The sequence below is a fragment of the Protobothrops mucrosquamatus genome, unplaced genomic scaffold (assembly GCF_001527695.2).
Source record: "Protobothrops mucrosquamatus isolate PMUCROS unplaced genomic scaffold, P.Mucros_1.0 scaffold1930, whole genome shotgun sequence".
In the NCBI taxonomy this organism is placed as follows: Eukaryota; Metazoa; Chordata; class Lepidosauria; order Squamata; family Viperidae; genus Protobothrops; species Protobothrops mucrosquamatus.
The window spans coordinates 202,879-230,089 of record NW_015388051.1 but is presented as its reverse complement, the minus strand read 5'-3'; the positions used below and the strand labels follow the sequence as shown (position 1 = coordinate 230,089).

Genomic DNA, 27,211 nt, shown 5'->3' with positions numbered 1-27,211 from the left:
TAGATGGGAATGCTCACCAGCCCTTATTCCTAATCAGCCATCTGAATAATGGGGCCTTGCAATCCAGAGGAGAGAATCTGGGATGGCAGATCTCAATAAATCATGCAGAGGAAGCAGCTTTTTGTTGCAGACTTTTTATTGACAAGAAACGTCTTCGGGCGTGTGCGAAGCAAAAAAAGAGACAAAAAAAATATATTAGCCTGTTAGGCCGGGCTCTTCAACCTTAGCCACTTTAAGACTCGTGGACTTCAATTCCCAGAATTCCTCAGCCAGTATTCTGGGAGTTGAAGTCCACAAGTCGCTGTTAGGGGGGGGCAGACTTAAAAGCATGGGCCGAAACTCAAAGTAGCCTTTCTCAACGAAGGCTGTCCAAAGCTCCTGGATTCCAGTGCCTATAATCCCCAGCCCTTGAGCTACCAGCTGGAACGAAGAGTCGAGGCACAAAACACCGCACAAATTCTCTGATCTGGAAGGCTGGCTGAAAAATGCAAGGAGATGAATGAAAAGCACGCATATAAAAGGTGGTGGAGGAGGAGAAGGAGGAGAATAAACTCGAACTATTTATTCTCATTACAAAAAAAAAAAAAAGCACTCCAAGTTACAAGCCGTTGTTGCCTCAGGAAGACGTCCTCTCTGTTTTGACGTGTTGTCGCCACCACACTTCGGACCGGGGCCAGGCTTGCGTGCATCTCTCTGTTATGTACACACTGCCCACGCAGTTTTACATGTTTATTTCCTCCTCCTGACCTTTGCCTTATCCACTGCGGTGAGTCACCGCTGGACTTTGCTTCTCCTACAACAGTGGTTCTCAACCTTTTTAATGCCGCGACCCCAACCGGTCGTAAGTCGAGGACTAAACCGGTCGTAAGTCGAGGACTAAACCAGTCGTAAGTCGAGGACTACCCAACCGGTCGTAAGTCGAGGACTTTCCCTGCCCGGGAGCGCCGCACATGCATGGTTCCGCCCCCTGCGCCGGCCGAGGCGTAGCTGGCAAGCGGCAGAGACGGAGCAGGCCGACCACCAGCTGGCCCAGCCCAAGGGAGGTAAGGCACCCGCCAGAAAAGGGGGAAAAAATGGCGGACAAAAAAAATGGCGGACAGCCTTGCTTGGCGACCCCCGTGAAATGGTCGATCGACCCCAAAGGTTGAGAACCACTGTCCTACAACATGGAGCACATTTTGGATTTCCCCCCCAAGGTGGCAGGAGAGGCTTAGGCCGTTTCGGCGTCTCTCTGCTACGACCTAGTGGCCAAAGCGATGCATGCAGATTTGGTCGACTGGGTTTGGGATCGTACCTATATAGGCACCCTGCCAACTGCAGGGGTCTCTCTCTCTCCCTCTCCCTCTTTTTTTCTCTTTCTCTCTCTCTCTTCCTTCTTCGCTCTTTTACTCCCACTCTTTCCTCTCTGCTCTGGAATTGCCCTGGAAAAACACTGCGTCATTTCTAGAAAGTCAGAGGCACTACAGTCGAAGCGTCACCCTCAGCCTCCCTCTTCCCCCCCCCTGGAAAAAAAACCCAGCCACGGAGACAAGGACGACAACCTTTTGCTCCAAGCGTCGGAAAACAGGAGCCGTGGCACGTGGCTCTGCCACTAAGAAGCCAACCCATTTGCAAAACAGACAGCGCCTGTTCGGTGCCCAGCCTGACAGCTGCCACTTTAAGAAGCCTGGGGTGGGGGGGGGGAAGGAAAATAAAATAAAAATAAAAAAGGAAACGAAAGGGGAAACGAACGCATTTCTTAAAAAAATCCGCCTGCCGGCCCACGCAGATGGTCCTTTGGCCTTCCTGCGGCCTTTATTCCTCAAAGGATGTCGCTGGGGATTGGCATGGAAGTCGCCACCAAAAGTCAACAGTAGCACTTGAGATGGTCAATGCCGTACAGACCTCCTACTGTTCGGTTCCCATCGGACCTTCACAGCCTACTACGGTCTGTGCCACTGTGCTGGCTGGGCTTGAAACGCGACAGACAGTTCCTGGTGCTATCAATTAAAAGGTAGAATTGTGAGGCTGAGGCCCTTCCCCTAATAATAATAATAATAATAATAATAATAATAATAATAATAATAAAGTTGGAAGGGACCTTGGAGGTCATCTAGTCCAATCCCCTGCTCAGGCAGGAAACCCTATACCATTTCAGACAAATGACTGTCCAGTCTCTTCTTAAAAACTTCCAGTGTTGGAGCATTCACCATTTCTGGAGGCAGGTGGTTCCACTGGTTAATTGTTCTAACTGTCAGGAAGTTTCTCCTTAGTTCTAGGTTGCTTCTCTCCACGATTAGTTTCCATCTGTTGCTTCTTGTCCTGCCTTCAGGGGCTTTGGAGAATAGCTTGACTCCCTCTTCTTTGGGGCAGCCCCTCAGATACTGGAAGACTGCTATCATGTCCTTCTCTTCATTAAACTAGACATCCCCAATTCCAGCAACCGTTCCTTGTATGTTTTAGCCTCCAGTCCCCTAATCATCTTTGTTGCTCTTCTCTGTACTCTTTCTAGAGTCTCAACATCTTTTTTACATCGCGGTGATCCAAACTAGATGCAGTATTCCAAGTGTGGCCTTATCAAGGCATTGTAAAGTGGTATTAATAATAATAATAATAATAATAATAATAATAATAATAATAATAATAATAATAATAATAATAATAATAAAGTTGGAAGGGACCTTGGAGGTCATCGAGTCCAACCCCCTGCTCAGGCAGGAACCCTACACCATTTCAGACAAATGGCTTCTGTTTTGAATTTCCTTCGGGGGTGGGTGGGAAGAGGAGGAGAAGCGGAAGGAAGAAGCGGGAGGTTCCCGCGAACGGAGGGGTTTCAGGACAGTGGGGTTCAAAATTGCCTGGTGGGTGAAAGAACGAGATGGAAGCGATCCTCTCTGTAAATTCTGTCAATATTTGGGGAGGGGGAAATGGGGTGGTGGGCAGAATGAAAGGTGTTTCTTAACCATGGCAGCTGGAAGATGGGTAGACTTCAACTCCCAGAATTCCCCAGCCAGCCATGAATTCTGGGAGTTGAAGTTCCCCCAACTTCCAGCTGGCAAGGTTGAGAAACACCGGTCTGTGGTAAGAACCGACCAAGAATGTAATCCAAAACTGTGTCACTACTAAATTCAGAGCTGGTAAGGAAAATAGAACACGGGTAGTCCCCAACTTATGACAATTTGTTTAATGACCAAAGTTACAACGGTGCTGAAAAAAGAGACTTATGACCCTTTTTTACACCTATGACCGTTGTAGTGTCCACATAATCATCTGATGTACATTCGGATGCTTGACAACTGACTCTCATTTATGACGGTCGCAGTGTCCTGGAGGGAGGTCACGTGATCCCCTTTTGCAACCTTCTGACAAGCAAAGCCAATGGGGGAAGCCAGATTCAATTCACAACCCTGTTACTCACTTAACATCTGCACTGATTTGCTTAACAACGGTGGCAAGAAGAATCGTAAAATGGAGCAAAACTCACTTAACGAATTTCTCGCTTAACAACCTAAATTTGGGGCTCAGTTGCGGTCGTAACTTGGGGGCTACCTGTAAAGGAAATTACTTAGAAACAAAGATGGGAAATGGTGGAGGATCTGTTTTTCACACTTATAACCGTTGCAGTGTCCCCATGGTCACATGATCAAAATTCAAATTCTTGGCAACTGGTTCATCTTTATGACGGTCGCAGGGTCCCAGGGTCCCGTGATCCCCTTTTGCGACCTTCTGACAAGCAAAGTCAATGAGGAAGCCAGATTCACTTCACAACTATATTACTAACAACAGTGGTGATTCACTTAACAGCAGGAAACAGAAGAGAGAGCACACATTTGCAGAGCCCTCCCTTTTATACACGGCTCTTAAAGAGATACAGACCCTGCTTGCTCTTCAAGGGACACAGACCCTGCTGAGTCATTCCCAACATTGCGTCAGCTGGTTAGCTTTTAAATCATTACCTTGACAACCATGTTACTAATTTAACAACAGCAGTGGTTCACTTAACTGTGGCAAGAAAGGTCATAAAATGGGGCCAAACTCACTTAACAACCGTCCTGTTTAGCAACAGAAAATTCGGGTTCAACTGTGGTCGTAACTCGACGGCTACCTATTGTATTCCTTTCTCTCTTTCTGTCCTTCCCGCCTCTCTTTTTCTTTTTTAAAAAAAGAGTTTCCCAGATAGGCAAAGTTAGGTGTATCAATAGCCCGGCTTGTGGCAAGTTATTATAATTCTTTTTTACTGGGGTGAGGTTTAAAATTACGTATCCTCTCAGTTTGGAACACAACGAGACTGGCGTATTTCCAAGCAGCCCAACCCACACACAGTTGTATCCTTTGTCCAAATGTACACGAGCAGAACTATTTTTAAAATAAGTCTTTAAAAACCCCTGAATTCTGTCTTGGATTGTACCAGCCCTTCTTCCAGAGCCAAGGAATAGAAATTATATATATTTTATTCTACTGGTCTATGATGACTGAATAAAGAGAATTATTAAAACCCCCTGAATTCTGTCTTGGATTGTACCAGCCCTTCTTCCCAGAGCCCAGGAATAGAAATTATAAATTTTTGTTCTGCTGGTCTATGATGACTGAATAAAGAGAATTATTAAAAATCCCTGAATTCTGTCTTGGATTGTACCAGCTTTCTTCCAGAGCCCAGGAATAGAAATTATAGATTTTTATTCTACTGGTCCATAATGAGTGAATCAAGATTGATTGATAGATCAATTTTATTCTTTTTTATTGAGGTCTTTTCTTTCCCCTGGACAAGAAAAGTGACTAGATGAGACTAGGAAATCAACTGCACAGGAAGATTAAAACTATTTTTTATTGAGATTAGCTATAAGAATAGAATCTTGCAAATTATACATCAGTAAATTAGGGGAGGGTGTCTGTCTGAGTTGCTTCTGCATGTTATCTCATTGTTCTCTTCTTAAAAAAACATTTTCAGTCCTCTGTCTACAAAACAGCTCCATTATGTCATTACTCTCTGCAGGAAAGGAAAAGATGCTTAGAGACTTAAAGAATTACTTCCCAGAAAGGTTAATGTCTAAAATCCACCTAAAAGTTTATATTTTATCCGAAGTAAATCTCCAACAAAAGCCTAATCTGAAAGTATTTCTTTTGTTTATAGCCATGTTTCCCTGAAAATAAGACCGGGTCTTAATCTTAATTTTGGCTCCCAAAGAACCATTAGGGCTGATTTTCCAGTTAGGGCTTATATTTGGGAAAATACGGTACTAAATGCGTCCCGTCTGGCTGATGATCTTAAGGGGGGGGGCTTATTTTCCAGGTGGGTCTTATTTTCGGGGAAACACGGTAAGTAGTCCTTGAATTACGAACCCAAAATTTCTGTTGTGAAGTGAAACCTTCGTTCCGTGAGTTTTTAACGACCTGTCTTGCCACGGTTGCTAAGTGAATCACTGCACTTGTTAAGTTAGTGACACGGTCGTTAAGTGTAATAATAATAATAATAATAATAATAATAATAATAATAATAATAATAATAATAATAATAATAATAATGATGATGGTGATGATGATAATAATAATAATAAACAGTTGGAAGGGACCTTGGAGGTCATCTAGTCCAACCCCTTGCTCAGGCAGAAAACCCTATACCATTTCAGACAAATGGCTGTTCAGTCTCTTCTTAAAAACCTCCGGTGTTGGCGCATTCACAGCTTCTGGAGGCAGCTAGAAGGGAGTGGGGTTTGTGGAGAGCAGGCAGAGGAGGAGGAGGAAGAGGAGGAGGAGGAGGAGGAGGAGGAGGAGGAGACCTGTGAGGTCCTTGGTGCTCTCTGAGCTTGGTTACTTTTTTGCAGACATTTCATGACCAAACTAGGTAACATCATCAGTACTAAAACACTTGGGTTTCTGGAGAGGAGGAGGAGGAGGAGGAGGAGGAGGAGGAGGAGGAGGAGGAAAAAGATTGTGGGGTCCTTGGTGCTCTCTGAGCTTGGTGGTTTTTTTGTAGATGTTTCATGACCCAACTAGGTAACATCATCAGTGCTCAGATGATGCACTGATGATGCTATTAGTTTGGTTGTGAAACATCTGCAAGAAGACCACCCAGCTCAGAGAGCACCAAGGACCCCACAATATCAGCATAAAATAAACAATACTCAGAAACCAGACCGGTAGTCCTGTACTTGCAACCATTTGTTTAGTGACTGTTCTAAGTTACAACAGCAATGAAAAAATTAATCAGCGCTGAAAAAAAATGACCCGGGGATGCAACAGCCCCGTGAAAAATGGTTATAAGTCAACTTTGAATGGTGACTAAATGAATAGTCGTAAGCTGAGGACTACCTGTCCTGCAACTCTTCCTAAACATGGAAGCTCAGCCATCACACCGTACAGACCCTGATGATGCCCAGAACGAGGACACCTGCTGCCCTTACAGACTTCTGACTTGACACGTGAACACAAGTACATAAGTTGTGAGGATGTGGTCACGCGTACGTCATCTTTTCCTGCCTGTCCTGCACGGTGGTTCACCTTTTCCAAACCAAGAACCAGTTTCTGCCCTGATGGGCACAACCACTCCATTCTTCAAAGCTTTCCCAACGGAAGGAGCCGGAAGAACTGCTTCGAAGCACCTCCTGTTAGGGGAGCTGAGTCATTCCCAAGTCTGGGAAAAGATCTCCAGCCATTAAGGAGCATTAAGTGCTTTAATTAAGCCCTGGATTACCTCTCAGTTGCCAGCTCATCGTTCCATTTCTGGCCATCAAAGCGTAGCAGCATTATTGCAACTGACAGCTCATGTCTATAGATTTAGGGGCAGTTTAAACAATATTATTTATTTCAAAATCCCTTTTCTTTTTACAGGCATAAGTTAACCAGATGATAAAGCAAGGATCTGTCTCTCTCTCTCTGTCTATCTATCATTTCTCTATTTCTATCTATCTATCTATCTATCTATCTATCTATCTATCTGTCTGTCTGTCTGTCTGTCTGTCTGTCTGTCTATCTATCTATCTATCATCTCTTTCTCTCTCTCTATCTCATCTCTCTATCATCTATCTATCTCATCTTTCTCATCTATCTATCTATCTATCTATCTATCTATCTATCTATCTATCATCTCTCTATCTATCTATCTCATCTCTCTATCATCTATCTATCTCATCTCTTTCTCATCTATATCTATCTATCTCATCTCTCTCTCTCTCTCTCTATCTTATATCTATCATCTCTGTCTCTATCGATCTATCTATCTCATCTCTCTCTCATCTATATATATCTATCATCTCTTTGTCTCTATCTATCTATCTATCTATCTATCTATCTATCTATCTATCTATCTATCTATCATCTCTCTATCTATCTATCTCATCTCTCTATCATCTATCTATCTCATCTCTTTCTCATCTATATCTATCTATCTCATCTCTCTCTCTCTCTCTCTCTATCTTATATCTATCATCTCTGTCTCTATCAATCTATCTATCTCATCTCTCTCTCATCTATATATATCTATCATCTCTTTGTCTCTATCTTTCTATCTATCTATCTATCTATCTATCTTAGCATTCATCTATCTCTTAGCATCTATCTATCTTAGAATTCATTATCTATCTATCTATCTATCTATCTATCTATCTATCTATCTATCTATCTATCTATCTATCTATCTATCTATCTATCTATCTCTCTGTATCATCTTTCAATCATCCATCCATTCTTCCATCCATATATTAATCACATCTGTCCATCCACTATCTACTCTCATCTCTGTCAGTCTATACATATATGTCTGTCTCTATCATCCATCCATCCATTATTTATCTACTCTCTCATCTGTATATCAGCCCTTTCATATTTGTCCGTAGGTCCATCCATCCATGTCTCATCTTCTAATTTTTTTTCCCTTCTAAAAGCTTCTTGTGAGATAACCGGGTTACTAACTTAACGACTCCGGCGATTCACTTAACAACAGTGGCAAGAAGGGTCGTAACAAGGGGGCAAAACTCACTTAACAACTGTCTCACTTAGCAACAGAAATTTTGGGCTCCGTTGTGGCCGTAAGTCGAGGACTACCTGTATTAGCCAAAGCATTTGTAATTCGCTCCAACAACGCGCGGCGGCCCCTTTAAGACACCCCGCCCTCTCTCCTCTCCCTCCCCTCTCCCTAAGAGACACGGTGAAACTCCCCCCCTCCGCGCGAGCTCCATACTTCCGGCTCTACCGCGAAACATCTTCTAGAGGGGGGGTCTTCAAACTTGGCCCTTTTACGACGTGGACTTCCTCAGCCAGGAATTCTGGGAGTTGAAGTCCACAAGTCCTAAAAGGGCCACGTTTGAAGACCCCCCGTTCTAGAGGGGGTGCGTGGCCGAGGCCGCCCAAAAGAAGCGGTCGCGAGCACCCTCCTACTTCCGGCTCTACCGCGAACATGCGTGGCCGAAGCCGCCCAAGGGAAGCGAGCGTCCCCGCGGCAGCCGGAAGTGAAAGCCGGGAGAGCGCGCCCCTCTCTCTCTCTCTCTCTCTCTCCCCTCCCTTCCCGCCTTCCCCTCCGCCCACTCTATGGTTCCTCCCCGTCGCGGCGGCTGACAAGATGGCGGCGTCGGGCCTAGGCTTCGGCCCAGGGTCGTCAGGGCTCCTCGGGAGCCGGGTCCTGGCCTACACCCTCCACCGCTGGAGCAGCTTCTCCTCCACCTACCTGCCAGAGTGAGTCGGCCGACGGGGGGCGCCCTCCTCCCCAAGGCAGCCCCCTCCTCCCCTCCCCTCCGCGGGGGTCTCGGACCACCGCCCCATCTTCCCCAGCCCGAGCGCGGAGGATGGGGCCTGGGGTCCACAGCGAGGAATGTGTGGGGGGGTCGAGTTTCTCTTCTGAGGGGCGGGAAGGATCCGGGGAGGGCGGGGGGAGATGCTACGAGACCCCTCCTTTGCTCCCCCCCCAACCCCGATTCCTGCTATCCCAGGCGGGGAGGGGGTCCCTCCTCTCTCTCCCCCCCCCCCAATAGCCCTTGCAAAGATGTGAATGAAGGCTGGGGAGGGGGGGGCTTCTGGGGTTGGGGGGTTGATGTGGAGCAGGGCAGAGGGAGTAACGATTCTGGGTTGACCAGGCGCCGTCCAGCCAGGCTGGATTCTTAGAGATCGAGTGGATTTTTTTGTCCGGGAGGATCTGTCTCCCAGCCTGGCAGCAGGCCTTGCAGTGGGGTCTTCGTTGGCATCGGAATAGGGGGATGGGGAGGGGGATGATGTTCTTCTTAAGAAGTGTGGCAAAAAAGTTATAACATTAGGTGTGATTGGACAACCACATTGTTGCTTAGGAGTGGACATTATGCTTCTTCTTCTTCTTCTTCTCTGACATTTCTTCTTCTTCTCTGACCTCCTCCTCCTCCTCCTCCTCCTTCTTCTTCTTGACCTTCCTCTTCCTCCTCTTCTTCTCTGACATTTCTTCTTCTCTGACCACCTTCTTCTTCTTCTTCTTCTTCTTCTACTTCTTCTTCTTCTTCTTCTTCTTCTTCTTCTTCTTCTTCTTCTTCTTCTTCTTCTTCTTCTTCTTCTTCTTCTTCTTCTTCTTCTTCTTCTTCTTCTTCTTCTTCTTCTTCTCCTTCTCCTTCTCCTTCTCCTTCTCCTTCTCCTTCTCCATCTTCTTCTCTGACATTTCTTCTTATCTGATATTTCTTCTTCTTCTCTGACCTTCCTTTTCTTCTTCTTCTTCTCCTCCTCCTCCTCCATTCCTCCTCCTCTTCCCTTCCCCCTCCTCTTCCTCCATTCTTCTTCTTCTTCTTCTTCTTCTTCTTCTTCTTCNACTTGGCCCTTTTACGACGTGGACTTCCTCAGCCAGGAATTCTGGGAGTTGAAGTCCACAAGTCCTAAAAGGGCCACGTTTGAAGACCCCCCGTTCTAGAGGGGGTGCGTGGCCGAGGCCGCCCAAAAGAAGCGGTCGCGAGCACCCTCCTACTTCCGGCTCTACCGCGAACATGCGTGGCCGAAGCCGCCCAAGGGAAACGAGCGTCCCCGCGGCAGCCGGAAGTGAAAGCCGGGAGAGCGCGCCCCTCTCTCTCTCTCTCTCCCCTCCCTTCCCGCCTTCCCCTCCGCCCACTCTATGGTTCCTCCCCGTCGCGGCGGCTGACAAGATGGCGGCGTCGGGCCTAGGCTTCGGCCCAGGGTCGTCAGGGCTCCTCGGGAGCCGGGTCCTGGCCTACACCCTCCACCGCTGGAGCAGCTTCTCCTCCACCTACCTGCCAGAGTGAGTCGGCCGACGGGGGGCGCCCTCCTCCCCAAGGCAGCCCCCTCCTCCCCTCCCCTCCGCGGGGGTCTCGGACCACCGCCCCATCTTCCCCAGCCCGAGCGCGGAGGATGGGGCCTGGGGTCCACAGCGGGGGATGTGGGTGTGTGTGGGGGTCGAGTTTCTCTTCTGAGGGGCGGAGAGGGCGGGGGGAGATGCTACGAGACCCCTCCTTTGCTCCCCCCCAACCCCGATTCCTGCTATCCCAGGCGGGGAGGGGGTCCCTGCTCTCTCCCCCCCCCCCCATAGCCCTTGCAAAGGTGTGAATGAAGGCTGGGGAGGGGGCGGGCTTCTGGGGTTGGGGGGTTGATGTGGAGCAGGGCAGAGGGAGTAACGATTCTGGGTTGACCAGGCGCCGTCCAGCCAGGCTGGATTCTTAGGGATCGAGTGGATTTTTTTGTCCGGGAGGATCTGTCTCCCAGCCTGGCAACAGGCCTTGCAGTGGGGTCTTCGTTAGCATCGGAATAGGGGGATGGGGATGATGTTCTTCTTAACAAGTGTGGCAAAAAAGTTATAACATTAGGTGTGATTGGACAGCCACATTGCTTCGGAATGGATCTTCTTCTTCTCCTCTGACATTTCTTCTTCTTCTTCTTCTTCTTCTTCTTCTTCTTCTTCTTCTTCTTCTTCTTCTTCTTCTTCTTCTTCTTCTTCTTCTTCTTCTTCTTCTTCTTCTTCTTCTTCTTCTTCTTCTTCTTCTTCTTCTTCTTCTTCTTCTTCTTCTTCTTCTTCTCCTTCTCCTTCTCCTTCTTCTTTGACATTTTTCTTCTTCTTCTCTGACCTTTCTCTTCCCCTCTTCCTCCTCCTTCCATCTACCCCAAAGATGCTTTTTCAGGAGGCAACTGGACTTCCTTGTTTTTCTTTGAAGACGTTTCCGCTTCTCATCCCAAACGCTTCTTCAGCTCTGACTACAATGGTGAGGAATGGAATCTAGTCAGAGCTGAAGAAGCTTCTGGGATGAGAAGTGAAACGCCTTCAAAGAAAAACAAGAAAGTCCAGTTGCCTCCTGAAAACGCACCTTTGGGACAGCCATGAACTGGAGGACTGAGAAGCTCCAGAGAGATCCAGTCCATCTACCTTTCCCAGCATTAGAGCCTTTTAGCAGAGTTAGGCATTGATTATACAGTATGGGGCATCCAATCATTGCTGGTTCCTAGAGGCCACCTAGATCAGAGGTCCCCAACTTTTGGGGCACCAGGGACCAGATTCCGTGGAGAGAGGTTTTTCCGCGTACTGGAGGGTGTGTGGATTTGTGTGCTGCCTGCATCCCATGGATGGGGCTTTGCTTGTTTGTGCGGACCGGTTGCTGGCATGCTGCAGCCCGGTACTGGTCCACGGACCGGGGGTTGGGGACCCCTGACCTAGATGGTTGTTCAGGTCTTTCTTTCTTTCTTTCTTTCTTTCTTTCTTTCTTTCTTTCTTTCTTTCTTTCTTTCTTTCTTTCTTTCTTTCTTTCTTTCTTTCTTTCTTATCTATCTATCTCTATCAATCTATCTATCTATCTATCTAACTATCTATCTAACTATCTACCTATCTATCTATCTATCTATCATCTGTCTATCTATCTACCTACCTACCTACCTACCTATCTGGAAGGGACCTTGGAGGTCTTCTAGTCCAGCGGCCCCCAACCTTTTCAGCACCAGGGACCGGTTCCGTGGAGAGAGGTTTTTCCACAGACCGGAGGATGTGTGGTTTCGCCTGCTGCCGGCATTCCATGGATGGAGCTTCATTTGTTTGCATGGACCGGTTTCTGGCGTGCTGTGGACCGGTCCCTGTCCACAGACCAGGGGTTGGAGACCCCTATTCTAGTCCAGCCCCCTGCTCAAGCAGGAGATCCTGTACAATTTTAGACAAGGGGCTGCCCAGTCTCTTTTTAAAAACCTCCAGTGATGAAGCACCCACAACTTCTGGTGGCAAGCTGTTCCACTGGTTAATTGTCCTCACTGTCAGGAAGTTTCTCCTTAGTTCCAGGTTGCTTCTCTCTTTGGTCAGTTTCCAACCATTGTTTCTTGTCCTGCCCTCGGGTGCTTTGGAGAATAGCTTGACTCCCTCTTTTTTGTGGCTCTTCTTTGTTCTTCTGAGATGTCATCCATTGCCATTGTAACTGGGTCCGTCCACCTTCCTGCTGGTCACCCTTTCCTTCTCTTTCCTTCCTCCTTTCCCAACGTTACAGTTAGTCCTTGACTTACAACCGTTCATTTAGTGACCGTTCAAAGTTACACTGCCTCATCTTTGCCTTGTCAGCATCCGTTCAGTTTAAACTGCTGCGAACCTAATTTTTTTATTATTAATTTCTTTATTTTTTATTTGTTTGTTTGTAAAGAAGTTGCTTTATACTTTTCCGATGCACCCGGTAATGTGTAAAACTTGAGGATGTTTAATTTTGCTTTTACAAAATGCTGTGAGGGAAACCAGGTTTCTAATCATGGTGCCCCCAGTAGCAGATAAGGGGAGGGGGGGAGTCCTTTCATGATTAGACATGTAATGTTTATGTAGATAATTCCTCCTCTGTAAATGGTTTCCTAGAACGTTCTAAACCATTTCCAGCTCCGGGTTTTTTTTATTTTTTATTTATATCCCACCTTTATAATTTTTACAAGTAACTCACCATATCCAGCACATTTTTCTCCTCTGATTTTTCCCATAACAACAGCCCTGTGAGGTCGGTTGGAGCCTGTCTAAGACGGGAGGGGGAAGCTTTTGTGCAATCTTCTTTTTCCTGACTTCTCTCTTTGAAGAACGAAAAGTTTGGAAATACGGACGTTATGACTTCTAAATGTATTATTATAAGGCATTCAGAGTCTTTTTGGGAGTTGGGTGGTCTCCAAGACCACCACCACCACTACCGCCATCATCGTCAAGTTTACACATCGAAGAGACAGTTGTGTTAGAGGTGAAAATTGAGGCTCAGGAAATGAAGGAAAACATAAAAATAGTGAGGGATGTTCATCACAGAGTTATAACACTGAACGCTAAACTCAGGAATAGAACAGAATAGAATAGGGAATGGAATGGAAATTAAAATAGAGTAGAGTAGAATAGAACTAAAATAGAATTGAACAGAATATATGAAAGAATAGAATAGAACAGAATAGAATATATGGAAGAATAGAATAGGAATAGAATAGAATAGAATAGAATATAGAGTAGAATAGAATAGAATAGAATATGGAATGAATAGAATAGAATATATGAAAGAATAGAATAGGAGAGTAGAATAGAATATAGAGTAGAATAGAATAGAATAGAATATGGAATGAATAGAATAGAATATATGAAAGAATAGAATAGGAGAGTAGAATAGAATATAGAGTATAATAGAATAGAACAGAATAGAATATATGAAAGAATAGAATAGGAGTAGAATAGAATATAGAGTAGAATCGAATAGAATATAGAGTAGAGTAGAATAGAATAGAATAGAATATGGAATGAATAGAATATAATATATGAAAGAATAGAATAGGAGAGTAGAATAGAATATAGAGTATAATAGAATAGAACAGAATAGAATATATGAAAGAATAGAATAGGAGTACAATAGAATATAGAGTAGAATCGAATAGAATATAGAGTAGAGTAGAATAGAATAGAATAGAAAATGAATAGAACAGAATAGAGTATGGAATGAATAGAACAGAATAGAATATGGAATGAATAGAATAGAATAGGGAGTGTTCTGCAGAGTACAGTACAGTAGAATAGAATAGAATCAGAACAGAACAAAACAATAGAATCAGAACAGAGTGGAGCAGAATAAAATGAAACAGAATAAAATGGTACAGAACAGGACAGAACAGAAGAACAGAATAGAATAGAACAGTGGTTCTCAACCTTTTTAATGCCGCGACCCCAACCGGTCGTAAGTCGAGGACTAAACCGGTTGTAAGTCGAGGACTAAACCGGTCGTAAGTCGAGGACTAAACCGGTCGTAAGCCGAGGACTACCCAACCGGTCGTAAGTCGAGGACTTTCCCTGCCCGGGAGCGCCACACGTGTGGTTCCGCCCCCTGCGCCGGCCGAGGCGTAGCTGGCAAGCGGCAGAGACGGAGCAGGCCGACCACCAGCTGGCCCAGCCCAAGGGACCCGCCGGAAAAGGGGGAAAAAAATGGCGGACAAAAAAAATGGCGGACAAAAAAAATGGCGGACAGCCTTGCTTGGCGACCCCCATGAAATGGTCGATCGACCCCAAATGGGGTCCCGACCCACAGGTTGAGAACCACTGGAATAGAATGCTTTATTTGGCCAAATGTGACTAGCCACATAAGGATTTTGTCTTGAGTTTTGAGCCAAAAATTATTTATTTATTTATTTATTTACTTACTTACTTACTTACTTACTTACTTACTTACTTACTTACTTACTTACATACACACACCTCCCAGAGGGGCTCTGGGCAATGTAGAATATAATCAGTAAAATTAACCTTAAAATCAGAATTGATTTAAGATTAGAAAGATTTAAAATTGCAGAGGTGACGGGATAAGTAGGGAGGTCTTAAATGCCGGGAGACGGAGGACCCGCAGCAATGTTGAAGGTGGGCTGTTCTTATTTAAACTGGAGAGATCTGGCAAGGTTTAGGCAGTGCCCAATTCAGAAGACAGAAGTCGGAAACTTCAACCTCCATTTCAAACGAGAGCAGCATTCCTACCAAGAAACCTGACTTTTTGACTGTCCTACCTGCTTGAGCACTTGGGAAAGTGAGTCACTGAAGAGCTGGGCCTGGTTGACATAAATTACCGTGATGGATAGATTCATTAAGTGGAAAACAACTGAATCACATTATGGCAGGGAAATATTAAAGGTGCGCAAGTCATGAGGTGATTGAGCGCGTGAGTTGAAGCATCTAAATTAGTTTCCCGCAGAAATATTTCTGCATCTATTCTCAGCCTGGGTTAAATAGGAAAGGACTTCAAGCAAGTGCACGTAGCTCCTCGACTTACAACAGTTCATTTAGTGACCGTTGAAAGTTACAGCAGCACTGAAGAAAGACGTACGACCGTTTTTCACACTTAACGACCGTTACAGCATCCCCGTGGTCACGTGATCAAAATTCAGAGGCTCGGCAACTGGCGTGTACTTCACGACGGTTGCAGCGTCCCGGGGTCATGTGATCCCCTTTTGGGACCTTCTGACAAGCAAAAGTCCATGGGGAAGCCAGATTCACTTAACGACCGTGTCACTAACTCATCAACTGCAGCGTTTCCCTTAACCGCTGCGGCAAGAAAAGTCGCAAAATAGGGCAAAACTCGTTTAACAACTGTCTCCCTTAACGAGAGAAATTGTGGGCTGTCATAAGTTGAGGAGTACCTGTATTTCTGAGTCTATATTTTCAGTACCTGTATTTCTGAGTCTATATTCGCAGCCTCTTTCAATCTCATAGTCTGTCCATCTCTGCGCATTCTAGTATTTTTTTTTTTAATTATGTCCTCATCTGGTGGTATTCCTTCATTTTTCCAATATTACGCATATATAATTCTTCTTATCTAATGGGATATCCTAATTAACGCAGTGGATCTTTTGAGTTTGGGATTGTTTGTAGGTCGTTCAGCCGTCCAGCTTGGAGCAGACGTGTGCGACTAGGTGGGTGAAAGAGAGAAAGCGAGAACAAATAAAAGCAGGACGTGTAAGTTCTTGCGGCGTGTAAGTTCTCTTTGGGTGACGGACCCTGAGATGAACTTGGACTTGAACCCAAAGCTGTTGCAACTGTTTGATCGCTTCGTGTTTACTTTTTGGGAAGTGACCCTCCTGCCCTCTGGATGCGAGGTTCAGTCTGGGATTCAAAGAAAGCGTTGAACTTCACCCTAGTTTTTATAACTTAATCTGTAGAGGAAATATTACACAGGTCATCCTCGGCCCACGAGGACAGTTCTGCTAAAAAGCAAGACTTTTGCCCCCGTTTTGTGACTTTCCTCACCTCAGTCGTTCAGGGAATCAGACAAAATAATAACAACAACAACAACAACAACAACAATAATCTGGCTGACTGTGCGATGATCCATAATAATAATAATAATAATAATAATAATAATAATAATAATAATAATAATAATAATAATAATAATAATAATAATAATAATAATAATAATAAAAGTTGGAAAGGACCCTGGAGATCTTCTAGTCCAACCTCCTGCTCAGGCAGGAAACCCTATACCATTTCAGACAAATGGCTGTCCAGTCTCTTCTTAAAAACTTCCAGTGTTGGAGCATTCACCGCTTCTGGAGGCAGGTTGTTCCTCTGGTTAATTGTTCTAACCGTCAGGAAATTTCATCCTTAGTTCCAGGTTGCTTCTCTCCTTGGTTAGTTTCCATCCGTTGCTTCTCGTCCTGCCTTCAGGTGCTTTGGAGAATAGCTTGACTCCCTCTTCTTTGGGGCAGCCCCTGAGATATTGGAAGGCTGCTATCCTGTCCCCCCTCGTCCTTCTCTTCATTAAACTGGACATACCCAATTCCAACAACCGTTCCTTGTATGTTTTAGCCTCTTGTCTCCTGATCATCTTTGTTGCTCTTCTCTGTACTCTTTTTAGAGTCTCAACCTCTTTTTTACATCGTGGTGACCAAAACTGGATGCAGATTTCCACGTGTGGCCTTACCAAGGCCTTGTAAAGTGGTATTAACACTTCACGTGATCTCGATTCTATCTCTCTGTGAATGCAGTGTAGTGCTGTGTTGGCTTTTTTGGCAGCTGCAGCATAGGACTGGCTCCTAATTAAATGATTGTCACTGCAGTTGTTACATTAGGAACACAGTTGTTAAGTGAATCCGGTCCCCCCCCCCCTTGGCTTGTCAGAAGGTCGCAAAAAGGGATCCCGTGATCCCGGGACACGGCAAACGTCATAAATACGAGTCAGTTGCCAAGTGTCTGAATTTTGATCACACCACCGCGGGGATTCTGCAACAGCCATTAGTGTGAAAAGGGGTCAGAGGTCACTTTTTTCAGTGCTGTTGTAACTTCGAACCGTCGTAAGTCGAGGACTACCTGTATTTGGAGTTTTTCCCTGGCACTTTTTCCAAAACCATCATTTCACCGCCCTTTGTGCTGCCCCTTGTAGTAAACATGTAAGCAAAGCACTGGGTAATCAATAGTGTTCTACTAACCTTTATCAATAGAACACCGAGGCAGGCAGGCTGTGCTGGAGAAAAACCACAGGCAGACTAGACAGAACAATTCACGAAAGAGAAAAGAGAATATCCCAGCCATCTTCAGGACGTTCCTGAGCCCTTGTTATCTAGAAACTTCTTTCTGCTACATCAGGGGTAGGCAACCTTGGCTCTTTTATGACTGGTGGACTTCAACTCCCAGAATCCCTGAGCCAGCCATGCTGAGGGGAAAGGGAGAGGTTTCCAAGCTGAGCCATGCTGGCTCAGGAATTCTTGGAGTTGAAGTCCACGAGGCATGAGGGGTCCCTAGTTCCCCCATGCTGGCTCAGGAATTCTGGGAGTTGAAGTCCACGAGGCATGAGGGGTCCCTAGTTCCCCCATGCTGGCTCAGGAATTCTGGGAGTTGAAGTCCACGAGTCATAAAAGAGCCAAGGTTGCCTACCCCGCTCTAGGAGGCTCACCGCTTAGAACAGGAGGCCTTAGGACAGGGGTAGGCAACCTTGGCTCTTTTATGACTGGTGGACTTCAACTCCCAGAATTCCTGAGCCAGCCTGGCTCAGCTTGGAAACTCTCCCTTTCCCCTCAGCATGGCTGGCTGAGGAATTCTGGGAGTTGAAGTCCACCAGTCATAAAAGAGCCAAGGTTGCCTGCCCCCTGCCCCTAGATCAGGGGTCTTCAAACTTGGCAACTTTAAGACGTGTGGACTTCAACTCCCAGAATTCCTCAGCCAGCCAGGCGAGGGAATAGAAGGGGAACTAAGCTGGCAGGAACACCCTAGAATCGGGGGTGGGGAAACCTTGGCTCTTTTATGACTCGTGGACTTCAACTCCCAGAATTCCTGAGCCAGCCGTGCTGAGGGGAAAGGGAGAGGTTTCCAAGCTGAGCCATGCTGGCTCAGGAATTCTGGGAGTTGAAGTCCAGGAGTCATAAAAGAGCCAAGGTTGCCTACCCCTGGTCTAGGAGGCTCACTGCTTAGAACAGGAGGACTTAGGACAGGGGTAGGCAACCTTGGCTCTTTTATGACTGGTGGACTTCAACTCCCAGAATTCCTGAGCCAGCTGTGCTGAGGGGAAAGGGAGAAGTTTCCATGCTTAGCCAGGCTGGCTCAGGAATTCTGGGAGTTGAAGTCCACCAGTCATAAAAGAGCCAAGGCTGCCTACCCCTGCTCGAGATGATGCAGTTGTCCCAGTTGACCTGGGTTATCCTTGGTTCCTCACAGGTTGCCGAGCTACATTTCTCAGGCTGTGGACCCTTGGCCAGGCTAGCTGGGATCTGCTGGGATCTGCTGGGAATTGTTGTTCAGCAACATCTGGAGGGCACAGATCCTTCTAAGTCTTAACGCTGGTTTTCATAAAACCTCATCGGCGCAAAATAAAAAGAAATAAACACTGGGACATAAATGCTTTGTGAAAACACAACATTTTGAATGTGCAGCTTTCAGATTCCCTCTGTTGGAAAGCTGCATTTATTGGGTCCTTTGTGTAGGGAAGATTCTAACGGCGGAATTATCCTGATTGATTTATGTCTGATCACCCCATTCAGCGTTTTCAAAAGGACGAGAGATTCGTTTCTTTCTCCTTAGCCCATTCAGCTTCTTGTCTCCTTTCCAAGCATTTTGTGGTAAGAAAAGTGCAGCGCTGGTGTTTTTTTTTTTCCTCAGCTGTGTTTTCTGAAACAGAGAGAAAAAAAGCTTATTTGCTTATTTCTAACTCCCGTTCAAAGAGCGGGGTGTGTGTGTGTGTGTTGCAGTTGTTCTCGAATCTCGAATTTTGTATGTGCTCTGGGTAAATCGTATTGTGCGCCTGATCAAACTTTTAAGGAAGATCGGAAGATGGGAGCTGTAACTTTTTCCCAAAGCAAGATGGATTTGAAGAGGAAAATTAAGTCTGCATTTGCTTCTTGCAGTTTCAGAGGCTTCTTAGCAATTGTACTATCCAGGGACTTAATATTAAGTTGTCCTCTACTTACGACCGGTCACTTATGGACTGTTCAGAGTTACAACAGACTCCCCAAAAGGTACCACGATGTAAAAAAGATGTGGAGACTCTGGAAAGAGTACAGAGAACAGCAACAAAGATGATCAGGGGACTGGAGGCTAAAACATACAGTATGAAGAATGGTTTGATGGAATTGGGGATGTCTAGTTTAATGAAGAGAAGGACGAGGGGGGACATGATAGCAGTGTTCCAGTATCTCAGGGGCTGCCCCAAAGAAGAGGCAGTCAAGCTGTTCTCCTTGGAGGTAATCTAGTCCAACCCCCTGCTCAGGCAGGAAACCCTATACCATTTCAGACAAATGGCTGTCCAGTCTCTTCTTAAAAACTTCCAGTGTTGGAGCATTCACTGCTTCTGGAGGCAGGTTGTTCCACTGGTTACTTGTTCTCACTGTCAGGAAGTTTCTCCTTAGTTCTAGGTTGCTTCTCTCCTTGATTAGTTTCCATCCGTTGCTTCTTGTCCTGCCTTCAGGCGCTTTGGAGAATAGCTTGACTCCCTCTTCTTTGTGGCAGCCCCTGAGATACTGGAAGACTGCTATCATGTCCCCTCTCGTCCTTCTCTTCGTTAAACTAGACATACCCAATTCCAGCAACCGTTCCTTGTATGTTTTAGCCTCCAGTCCCCTGATCATCTTTGTTGCTCTTCTCTGTACTCTTTCTAGAGTCTCAACATCTTTTTTACATCATGGTGACCAAAACTGGATGCAGTATTCCAAGTGTGGCCTTACCAAGGCCTTGTAAAATGGTATTAACTCTTCACGTGATCCTGATTCTATCCCTCTGTTAATGCAGCCTAGCACTGTGTTGGCCTTTTTGGCAGCTGCAGCACACAGCTGGCTCATTTAAATGATTGTCCGCTAGGACTCCGAGGTCCCTCTCAACAGTTGCTACTATTGAGCAGGGTACCACCTTTATTATACTTGTACATTTGATTTTTCTTGCCTAAATGTTTGATAGCTGCATCTGAGCATAATTGGTTTCCTTTGGGATCTGGTTCCTTTTTTGCTCGCCACGAGTGTTAAAAATCTCATCCAGCACGAGTCCAAAACCTCAGAAGACTCAACTTTGGATCCCAGTGACCGACCCAGATTGGATCTTGCGACATTATCCTGGGACATGTATATTTGCCTTCGTTCGTTAAAATCTCATGTCCAAAATTTATTTACCCACCATGAACTGAATCGGTTTCTGAGTGAAAATAGTTTATGGGAGAAAACTCTTTAGTGGGCAGAAAAAGTCGTACAGTCCATATGTATGTATTTTATTTCATGCATTTAAATAATATTTTTTTTCTGAGAAGAGGACCATAGGTTTGTCCCTAGACACGAAGGGATCCGTCGCACAAAAATACTAGCAAAAACATTTCTTTTCTAACGATCTAACAAATAACTTTACGAAAACCCACTAAATGACCTGTGGATTGTGTGTAACATTTGCACTAACATCTAATTTGATCAAAAACGCCCAGGAATCAACTTGCGAAATAACAGCTTTAGAGGTGGTAATTGGAAAAGAAAAAAGGAAAACCCTCGCAAAATCAGCAGCATTTGTCGGAAACGTGTGTTCCTTCGTAAGTGTGAAAAATGGTCATACGTCTCTTGAGTGCGGTTGTAAAGTTGGTCACTAAACGAATGGTTGTAAGTTGAGGACCGCCTGTTTATCAGGCTTTGAATCCTGATTTGGACCTAACGCAGACCTGGCTTGTTTAATGATTCCTGTTAAAGAAAGCATCCGACAGTCGGCTATGCTTTGTTGAGATGGGACTTTGGAAAACCATCACATATTGTCAACTTTTTGTTTTTTACATCTGTCTCTTTCTCTCTGTGTTTCTAGGAATATTTTAGTAGACAAGCCCAATGATCAATCTTCAAGGTGGTCGTCAGAAAGCAACTACCCTCCACAGGTAATTTTTAATGGCGGCAAACATTCTCCCCCTAGTTTCTCCACAACAACCCTGTGAGGTGCATTGGGCTGAGAGAGAGGGACTGGCCCAAAGTCACCCAGCTGGCTTTCATGCGTCAGCTGGGACTAGAACTCATGGTCTCCTGGTGATTGGCCCAGAGTTGCCCAGCTGTCCTTCATGTCTAAGGTGGGACTAGAACTCACTGTCTCCTGGTGATTGGCCCAAAATCATGCAGATGACTTTCACGTCTAAGGCGGGACTAGAACTCACCATCTCCTGGTGATTGGCCCAGAGTTATGCATATGACTTTCATGCCTAAGGCAGGACTAGAACTCACCGTCTCCTGGTGAGTGGCCCAAAGTCACCCAGCTGGTTTTCATGCCTCAGGTGGGACAAGAACTCACAGTCTCCTGGTGATTGGCCCAGAGTTGCCCAGCTGTCCTTCATGTCTAAGGTGGGACTAGAACTCACAGTCTCCTGGTGATTGGCCCAAAATCACCCAGTTGGCTTTCATGCCTCAGGCGGGACTAGAAGTCACCATCTCCAGGTAATTGGTCCAAAGGCCCCCAGCCGGCTTTTATGCCTAAGGCGGGACTAGAGGTCATCATTTCTTGGTGATTGGTCCAAAGTCACCCAGCTGCTTTCATGCCTAAGGTGGAACTTGGACTCGTCTTTTATCCCCCCTCCCTCATTCTTCCTGCTATTTCCATTTCTTTAATTAAGACTTCCCTTATGCCTCCCTTGTGCCTATTAAATTATATTTGCCCTCCGTTTCTTGTTTATTTCTCATTCTTTGGGCATTGGAATATAGAATATAGTGTTTCTCAATTTTAATAACTTTAATCTCTGTGGACCCTAAACTCTCAGAATTACCTGGCATGCTGACTGTGGAATTCTGGGAGTTGAAGTCCACACAGATTAAATTTTTTAAGGTTGAGAAACACTGCTCTAGACCAGTGGTTCTCAACCTGTGGGTTGGGACCCCATTTGGGGTCGATCGACCATTTCACGGGGGTCGCCAAGCAAGGCTGTCCGCCATTTTTTTTGTCCATTTTTTTTGTCCGCCATTTTTTTCCCCTTTTCCGACGGGTGCCTTACCTCCCTTGGGCTGGGCCAGCTGGTGGTCGGCCTGCTCCGTCTCTGCCGCTTGCCAGCTACGCCTCGGCCGGCGCAGGGGGCGGAACCACGCATGCATGGCGCTCCCGGGCAGGGAAAGTCCTCGACTTACGACCGGTCTAGTCCTCGACTTACGACCGGTTTAGTCCTCGACTTACGACCAGTTGGGGTCGCAGCATTAAAAAGGTTGAGAACCACTGCTCTAGACAATGAAAATAATGGAACTTTCTGAGCTGATATCCTTCCTGGTTTTTCATTGAGTAGTTAGGAGCCCCCCCCCCCAGCTCCCTAATACAATTACACTCCCAGCACCTTTTACACAAATATTTGCTTTTTCCTGAAGCAAATGCACCTTGTGTCTTATGGGAGTAACTCACAATAATCTAAAAAGAAAAAAATCTTTTTAAAGAACAGATTTTTAGGCCATTTCTTACCTGTTTTTTTCCCCCTGTCCTATGCACAAAACTAACTTTTGCATCCTGGTTATTTGCTTTTTTGTTTTGTTTTGTTTTGTTTTGTTTTGTTGGAATACAGGTGGTCCTTGACTTACAACCGTTTAATGACCGTTCACAGTTACAACACCGTGAAAAAAGTGACTTACGACCATTTTTCACACTCATGCCAATTGCAGCATCACGTGATCAAAATTCAGAGGCTTGGCAACTGGCATGTATTCATGATGGTCGCAGTTTCCCTGGGGGGGGTCACGTGATCCCCTTTTTGCGACCTTCTGACGAGCGAAGTCAATGGGGAAGCCACATTCAGTTAAGAACCATTGTCAGAGCATGCGCAGTATTATTGCGCAAGATAACCCAGGAGTAAACACAGTGGTCTATATTAAATGGTGGTTTATCCTACACTATCTACAATATCACACACCAGGAATAATATACATACACGTATTAAGACAGCAGTCTCCAACACATAGCAGTTACAGCTGGAAACAGAAGAGAGAACACACATCTGTGGAGCCTTCCATTTTATACAAGGGTCTTGTATAAGATACAGACCCTGCTGGCTCTTCAAGGGACACAGACCCTGCTGAGTCATTCCCAACATTACATCATACATTATATCAGCTGGTTAGCTTCTAAATCATTGCTTTGACAACCGTGTTACTAATTTAACAACAGCAGGGATTCCCTTAACAACTGCGGCAAGAAAGGTCGTAAACGAGGGCAAAACCCACTTAACAGCTGCCTCACTTAGCAACAGAAATTTTGGGCTCGATGGTGGTCGAGGTTTGCCCATACAGGAAGCAGTAATAAATGAATAATACAGGAAATAATAAATGTTGCTTTAGTTGGATAGCAGCTTTAAGTGACTAGGATTCCTTAGAGCAGGGGTCCCCAACTTGTGGGCCGTGGCCCACTACCGGGCCGCGGCCTCTTGGCCATTGGGCTGCATGAATGGCTGGCCAGTGCGCCCTGAATGTCATGCAGGTGCTAGGCCTGCTCCCAGCGTCCCACGGGCGCTTGTGCCACCCCCAGCTTTGCGCAGGCACTAGCCCCGCACCCAATGCTGCCCTCGTTTGGGTCCCGCACACTCACGCACCCCATGCCTCCCCCTTCCTTTCCCTCCGGGCCGCCACCCTAGAAAGGTTGGGGACCTCTGCCTTAGAGCAGAAGTCTCCAACCTTTTTGATTTGGCGGCCTGGAAAGGGAGTCAGGCACCTCTACGTGCGCGCGTGTAAATGGGCCGCACGTGTGCACATGCAAAAATGAGCCCCGTGTGTGCATGCACAAATGGGCTGCGCGTGAGCGCATGTGCACATGCAAACGGCCCCACACGAGCGCATGCGCACACGCAAACGGGGCTGCACGGGCGTGAGTGCTGCAAATGGGACGGCTCTAGTGCCAGTGGGAAACTCTAGCGCCGGCGGGATGCTCGGGACTGCTAGCGCGAGTGTGTGGGGGTGAGTATGCGTGCACTGGCCACCCCTTCACGCGCCCCAGGGGCCAAGCGGTAGTGGTCTGCGGCCCACAGATTGGGGGACCCCCTGCCTTAGAGGGGAAGGTCCATTGCCTTTCCCCCTTCTTTCGCTACCTGGGATCTCACACTCCCGCGTGCACAAAATCCAAATTGTTTTGCACGAGGTGGAGCATTGAGGAAAAAAGCCAACCTTAACTTGAAATTTCAGCTAAAAATAACCAGCTAAGCAATCGTGTTCCGCGCTTCCTCCATGCGTTTACCAGATGGCCTTTAATAGTTCCTCTTGGCAGGAAAAAGGGCTCTGCGCAATAGTTAGAAGTGTGATAATGAGGCACTGACATTGTCTTGAGAATAACAGCGTTAAGCATTCCCCCCCCCATCAGCCTAGAGAACTTGGGAAACATCCTGTAGATCTGGCGCTTTGGCCCAGCCAGTCATTTTCAGGTGCATTGGAGCTGTCAATCTCCAGAGCGAGGGATTTAATGTTTTTTTTTAAATGGGACAGTTGTGGGATAATTAGGCTGCATACTAAATAGGAACACTGGTGGCTGAAGACAAAATATCTACAGGGAGGCCTTAAGTTACTCCCATTTGTTTAGTGTCAGTTCAAAGTTACAACGGCAGTGAAAAAAAGGGACTTGTGACCAAAATTTTTGAAAATGTTATTGATTTTCCAATATTACATTTATATCTTTGAAAAGCAACGTGGCGACTGAGTTACCATAATTCAATTACATACAAACATCTTTAGTAGAAATCCCAAACTATTACAGTAAATATTTCCTTTTTTCCGTTAAAGTGTACTGTCTCATATTTGAATTAATACCCTTCTTATTCTGTCAATCAAGTAAAAAATAACTTCCTTATATTTATCAATAGTTTCTAGTTTATATATATATCTTAATCATTTTAACGTTCAACGTTCTTTGAGACAATCCATGTCCTAGTGAATTTTTCCCAATTTTAATTTTCCATTAATATTTAAAATTAACGTTTAATATTTATCATTTCCAAATTTTCACACTCCCCATGGTCGCCTGATCGGAATCCGGACGCTGGGCAACTGACTCATATTTATGACGGTTGCAGTGTCCCGGGCTCGTGTGAGTCCCTTTTACATCTGAATTTTGATCATGTGGGATGCTTGAAAACATAAGTATGAAAAACAGTCATAAGTCACTTTTTTCAGTGCCCTCGTAACTTTGAACGGTCACTAAAATGGATTGTTATAAGTCGAGGAATATCTTTAGTCCTAAGAGGAACACCTCTGATTTCAATTTAGATTCATTTTAAGAATCTTCTGCAATAAAATACGAAGCCAGCCCCAATATTTCATCTTTCAATTTAGTTGTGAGTCTTTACGGGGTCTTTTATTTTACAGTGGTACGGGTTTTTACAGTACCGTGAGTCTTTATTATATTTATTATTGTATTTCTGCCCCCACGGTAATTGTCAAGCCAACCCACAGTAATTTGCAACCCGACATTAAACAATTATACGCTCAGTAAATGAAACACAGCGTTAAACCAATAAAATAAATACCAATAAAACCACACACACACACACAAAGTGCCTCACAATGTGAAGTAAGTTTTTTGAATAAGCTGAATTTTAAGTGGAAGAAAATTTCACAGGACAATTTTTTGGTTTGCCATAGGATTATATTCAAACATTGGGCCCTGTCGAGGTACTGTACTTTGATCTAGTTCATATGTGATTCGTTGAATTTTAAAAACATTTATATATAATGTCCCAAAGGTGCTTTTTCAGGAGGCAACTGGACTTTCTTTTCTTTCTTTGAAAACTTTCTTTTTCATCCAAGAAGCTTCTTTAGCTGTGACTGGATGGCGGGGTATGGAAGGATTTATACTCCTTGCAGAATAGAATAGAATAGAAAATATGAAATGGAATAGAATAGAAAATATGAAATGGAATAGAATAGAATAGAAAATATGAAATGGAATATAATAGATAGAATAGAAAATATGGAATGGAATAGAATGGAATAGAATAGAATAGAATATATGAAATGGAATAGAATAGAAATAGAATAGAATAGAAAAGAAAATATGGAATAGAATAGAATAGAAAATATGAAATGGAATGGAATGGAATAGAATAGAATACCTTTATTGTCATTGTATAACTCACAACGAAATTAAGTGTTAACCACTGTGCCACCACGGTCCCACGGAGAATTACGTCACCCATTCAGTATGTTTTTGCTGGTTTCATTTTAATGTTCTTTTCAAAACGTTTTGGGATTGATAACCTGACAGAGGTGAGACCACAAGACCCACGTGCCTCTTTTTCTCCTCTTCCTCCCTCCAGTATTTGATCTTGAAACTTGAAAGACCGGCCATAGTTCAGAGCATCACATTTGGAAAATACGAGAAGACTCACGTCTGTAATTTAAAAAAATTTAAAGTCTTTGGTGGAATGAATGAAGAAAACATGACCGATCTTTTATCAAGGTAGGGTTGTTCTTTCCGTGTCTTTGGTGCCCCTCGTAACAAAACTAAGGAAAACTGAAGGTCTGGTTTGATGTTTTGGAAAATAATAATAATAATAAACCGATCATCCTTTTTGCCCCTTTCTCTGTGGTGTATGTTTTCCTTTTTATATGCCCTAGTGCAGGGTAGGCAACCTTGGCTCTTTTATGACTCGTGGACTTCAACTCCCAGAATTCCTGAGCCAGCCATGCTGAGGGGAAAGGGAGAGGTTTCCAAGCTGAGCCATGCTGGCTCAGGAATTCTGGGAGTTGAAGTCCACCAGTCATAAAAGAGCCAAGGTTGCCTACTCCTGTCCTAAGTCCTCCTGTTCTAAGCGGTGAGCCTCCTAGACCAGGGGTAGGCAACCTTGGCTCTTTTATGACTGGTGGACTTCAACTCCCAGAATTCCTGAGCCAGCATGGCTCAGCTTGGAAACCTCTCCCTTTCCCCTCAGCA

At 45.2% G+C, this 27,211-nt stretch overlaps 1 protein-coding gene across 1 annotated transcript in view; it reads left to right on the top strand.

Moving 5' to 3' along the window:
- The first annotated feature begins 9,908 nt into the window (after positions 1-9,908).
- The window catches only part of MKLN1 (muskelin 1), an 80,024-nt gene continuing 62,721 nt past the window's right edge, over positions 9,909-27,211 (top strand). The window contains exons 1-3 of the mRNA XM_015823619.2: positions 9,909-10,177; positions 21,146-21,215; positions 26,595-26,737. Coding sequence (XP_015679105.2) covers positions 9,909-10,177; positions 21,146-21,215; positions 26,595-26,737 — 482 coding nt within the window. The remainder of the gene's footprint in view (positions 10,178-21,145; positions 21,216-26,594; positions 26,738-27,211) is intronic.